The 5,004-nt window shown below is 40.7% G+C and overlaps 1 protein-coding gene across 1 annotated transcript in view; it reads left to right on the top strand.

The window, feature by feature from the left end:
• The window catches only part of TMEM45B (transmembrane protein 45B), a 53,037-nt gene that overhangs the window by 39,551 nt on the left and 8,482 nt on the right, over window positions 1–5,004 (top strand). The window contains exons 2-3 of the mRNA XM_012644311.1: window positions 3,730–3,926; window positions 4,762–4,968. Coding sequence (XP_012499765.1) covers window positions 3,746–3,926; window positions 4,762–4,968 — 388 coding nt within the window. The 5' untranslated portion in view covers window positions 3,730–3,745. The remainder of the gene's footprint in view (window positions 1–3,729; window positions 3,927–4,761; window positions 4,969–5,004) is intronic.

Consider the following 5,004-nt stretch of genomic DNA (forward strand, 5'->3'; position numbering starts at 1 on the left):
CATATGCCAACAAACTGGATAACCTACAAGAAAGTGATAAACTCCTAGAAACATACAACCCACCAAGACTGAATTATGAAGAAACAGACAATTTGAACAGACCAATAATGAGTAAGGAGACTGAATGCGTATTTTTTAAAATCTCCCATCAAAGAAAAGCCCAGGACCTCATGGCTTCATAGGTGAACTCTACCAAACATTTTAAAAAGAATTAATACCAATCCTTCTCAAACTCTTCCAAAAAGTTGAAGAGAAGGGAATATTTCTAAACGCATTTTAAGAGGCCAACATTAACCAGAGACCAAGGACAGGACACTACAAGAAAAGAAAATTGCAGGCAAATATCCCTAATGAGCATAGATGCAAAAATCCTCAACAAAATACTATTATAGTAAACTGAATTCAACAGCACATTGAAAGAATAATATACCATGATCAACTGGGCTATATCCTTTGGATGTAAGGATGGTTCAACATATACAAATCAATAAATGTGATATATCACATTAACAGAATGAAAGACAAAATTCATATGACATCTCAATAGATGCAGAGAAAGCATTTGACAATCCAACATCCTTTTATAATGAAAAAAAAATACTGTCAACAAATTAAGCAAAGAAGAAAAGTACCCCACATAATAAAAGCCATTTATCATGAGCCCACAGCTAGTATCATATTCAATGGTGATAAAAATGAAAGCTTTTCCTCTAAGATCAGAAACAAGAAAAAGATGCTCACTCTTGCCATTTCTATTTAACATAGTACTGGCAGTCCTAGATAGAGTAATTAGGCAATAAAAAGAAATAAAAGGTATCCAAATTGGAAAGGAAGGTGTAAAGTTGTCTCTGTTTGTAGATGATATGGTCTTATATACAGAAAACCCTAAAGACTCCACAAAAAAACTGTTAAAACTAATAAACAAATTCAGTAAAGTTGCAGTATACAAAATTAACATATAAAAATCAACTGTGGGCCGGGCACGGTGGCTCACGCCTGTAATCCTAGCTCTCTGGGAGGCCGAGGCGGGCGGATTGTTTGAGCTCAGGAGTTCGAGACCAGCCTGAGCAAGAGCGAGACCCTGTCTCTATTAAAAATAGAAAGAAATTAATCAGACAACTAAAAATATATACAAAAAATTAGCCGGGCATGGTGGCGCATACCTGTAGTCCCAGCTACTCGGGAGGCTGAGGCAGGAGGATCGCTTGAGCCCAGGAGTTTGAGGTTGCTGTGAGCTAGGCTGACGCCACGCACTCATTCCAGCCCAGGCAACACAGTGAGACTCTGTCTCTTAAAAAAAAAAAAAATCAACTGTGGGCTGGGTGTGTTGGCTCACACCTGTAATCCTGGCACCGTGGGAGGCCGAGACAGGCAGATCATTTGAGTTCAGGAGTTCGAGACCAACCTGAGCAAGAGCAAGACCCCATCTCTACTAAAAAATAAAAAGAAATTACTTGGACAGCCAAAAATATACAGAAAAAATTAGCCGGGCATGGTGGTTCATGCCTGTAGTCCCAGCTACTCGGGAGGCTAAGATAGAAGGATCACTTAAGCCCAGGAGTTTGAGGTTGCTGTGAGCTAGGCTGACGCCACCGCACTCTAGCCCAGGGAACAGAGTGAGACTCTTTCTCAAAAAGAAAAAAAAAATCAACTGTGTTTCTATACACTAACAATGAACTATCTAAAAAAGAGAAATTAAGGAAAAACAATCCCATTTATAATAGCATTAGAAAGAACACAATACTTAGGAATAAGGAGGTGAAAGATCTGTACACTGAAAACTATAAAACGTATATGAAAGAAATTGAAGAAGATGTAAATAAATGGATACAAATAACTAGAAAGCTATCCCCATGTTCATGGATCAGAAGAATCAATATTGTCAAATGCACGTACCATCCAAAGTGATCTACAAATTCAATGCAATCCCTATCAAAATTTCAATAGCATTTTTCAGAGATCCAGGGGGAAAAAAATCCTAAAATTTGTATGGAACCACACAGACCCCAAATAGCTAAAGCAATCTTGAACAGGAAGAACAAAGCCAGAGGTGTCTTACTTCCTGATTTCAAATTATATTACAAAGCTATAGTAATCAAAACAGTACAGCCCTAGCATAAAAACAGATACATATACCAATGGAACAGAATAGAAAGTGCATCCATGTAAGGTCAGTTAATCTTCTACAAAAGTACCAAGAGCACACAATGGGGAAAGGATAGTCTGTCCAATAAATGGTGTTGGGGAAACTGGATATCCACATGCAAGAAAAGAAAGAAACTGGATCCTTATCTTCCACTATACACATAAATCAACTTAAAATGGATTAAGGATTTAAACTTAAGACTTAAAACTGTAAAACTCCTAAAAGAAAACATAGGGGGATGCTCCATGACACTGGGCTTAGCAATAATGATACCAAAAGCACAGACAACAAAAGCAAAAATGAACAAGTGGGATTGCATCAAACTAAAAGCTTCTGCACAGCAAAACAATCAACCAAATTAAAAGACAACCCATGGAATGGGAGAAAATATTTGCAAACCATATATGTGATAAGGAGTTAATATCCGAAATATACAAGGAACTCTTACAGTTCAACAGAAAAAAAAACATATTAAAAAGTGAGCAAAGGACCTGAATAGACATTTCCACGAATAAGACATACCAATGGCCAAAAGGTTTATGAAAACATGTTCAATATCACTAATCATCAGGGAAATGCAGATCGAAGCCACAATAAGGTATTACCTCACAACTGTTAAATGGCTATTATCAAAAAGTCAAAAAATAACAAGTACTGGCATGGATGTAGAAAAGGAGAACCCCTATACGCAACAGGTGGAAATGTAAATTGGCATATTCATTATGGAAAACAGTGTGGAGATTTCCCAAAAAATTAAAAATAGAACTGCCGTATTATCCAGCAGTCACACTTCTGGGTATACAGCCAAAGGAAATGAATCACTCTCTCAAAAGGGTATCTGCACGTCCATGTTCATCGCAGCATTGTTCACAACAGCCAAGATATGAACAGATAAAAAATATGTGGTGTATACACGCGCACACACACGCACGCACACACACAACGGGATATTATTTAGCCTTTAAAAAAAGAAATCCTGCCATTTGCAAAAATATGGATGAACCTGGAGGACATCATACTAAGTGAAATAAGCCAGACACAGAAAGACAAACACTACATGATCTCACTTACATATGGAATCTAAAAAAGTCAAACTCACAGAAACAGAGATTAGAATGGTTGTTACCAGGGGCTGGGGGTGGGGTAGAAACTGGAGAGATGTTGGTTAAAGGGTACAAACTTGCAGTAATAAGATCAATAAGTTCTGGAGACCTAATGTACAAGAGGGTAATTATCATCAATAATACACTGCATACTTGAAAAAATAGAAAAAATTAGCCGGGCATGGTGACGCACGCCTGTAGTCCCAGCTACTCAGGAGGCTGAGGCAGGAGGATCACTTGAGCCCAGGAGATTGAGGTTGCAGTGAGCTATGATGACACCACAGCAGTCTACCCAGGGCGACAGAGCAAGGTTCTGTCTCAAAAAAAAAACTGGCTTGTTTTATGAGAATGAGTTGATCCTTCTTAATGTGGTATCATATGATTTGCAATCCTCAGGCATGTATTGTCTTTTATGCCAAAATACACATTTATATGTTTTCTTCATTCAGCCAGCTAAGAGCCATCCCCTAATTTCTTTAGGTGTCCTGGAACCCTGATGGCAAACTTCAAGGGCCACGCGCTCCCAGGGAGTTTCTTCTTAATAGTTGGACTGTGGTGGTCAGTGAAGTACCCACTGAAGTACTTCCAGCAAAAGCAGAAAAACAGCCGACTGCAGCATTATCATCAGCGTCTTGAGATCATTGAAGCAGCAGTCAGGACTTTGTTTTCAGTCATTGGTAAGAGGCGAGCTCATTTGGTCCAGGGAATCTCCTCATCATCCTCTGTATCATTAATCCATTTTCTGAGCCTTGTGAAATACATGTTTCCACTGGCAGAGGTAATAGGACAAGAATTTCCAGTTGGCGGCTAGGCTGTTGTATCATAACATCCACTGTGTACAGAGCTTTAAGATATTAACAGTTAACACCTCCTTACATCACGGTGCACTATGAAAAACTATCAAATACACAGCGCTGCCAGCTTTCTGGCCCACACTGTGGGGCCTTCGCCTCATTCTCCAGTGTTTTAAAACCCAGAGCTGGAGGGAACGCAGAGCTTGCCGAGCTGGCTCTGCGCCTAGGAAGGGCACCCACTTGCAGTCTGCCCTGGCAGACACATACCTGGGAGCAGCTTTTCTCTCTTAGGGCAAGTGCAGGTATCTTCATTACCAGTGTGTCTCTGCCCAGATTCTATTTGCAACCTAAATGTTTCGTTCACTGTTCATTTGGCACGGAGCCCGGAGATGAGTGTATCGGCCACACTCTCACTGAAGTAATAATGCCGTGCGCTCCTCTCTGCTCCCGGACAAATCTCCTGGGGACCTGTACGTGGCTGCATTTGTTGCTTCTCTTACCCCGCCTCCAACCCCCTAAAAGGAATCACAATGGCAGATGTCTACACAGATTACTCGGCAAATGCATTTTACACGGAAGTAGCTGCAGCAAAGTAGGTCTGCTGACCCGCAGGGCCCCGTCATCCTATCTCAACTTTGTTCATGCCTGTGGGTTATTCTTGCTGTCACCTGTGTGTCTTGGAGCTACCTCTTCAGTTTCCACTCTCGTTCCCCTACAGGGATACTAGCAGAGCAGTTTGTTCCAGATGGACCCCACTTCCACCTATACCATGAAAACCACTGGATAAAGTTAATGAACTGGCAGCACAGCACAATGTACCTATTCTTTGCAGTCTCAGGAATCGCTGACATGCTCACCTATCTGGTCACCCATGTTCCCTTGGGGATGGACAGATTGCTTATGGCTGTGGCAATATTCACTGAAGGTAACTTTGTGTAACGGATGGAGAAGAAAAAGGGGA

The sequence above is a fragment of the Propithecus coquereli genome, unplaced genomic scaffold, assembly GCF_000956105.1.
Source record: "Propithecus coquereli isolate 6110/MARCELLA unplaced genomic scaffold, Pcoq_1.0 Scaffold209, whole genome shotgun sequence".
In the NCBI taxonomy this organism is placed as follows: Eukaryota; Metazoa; Chordata; class Mammalia; order Primates; family Indriidae; genus Propithecus; species Propithecus coquereli.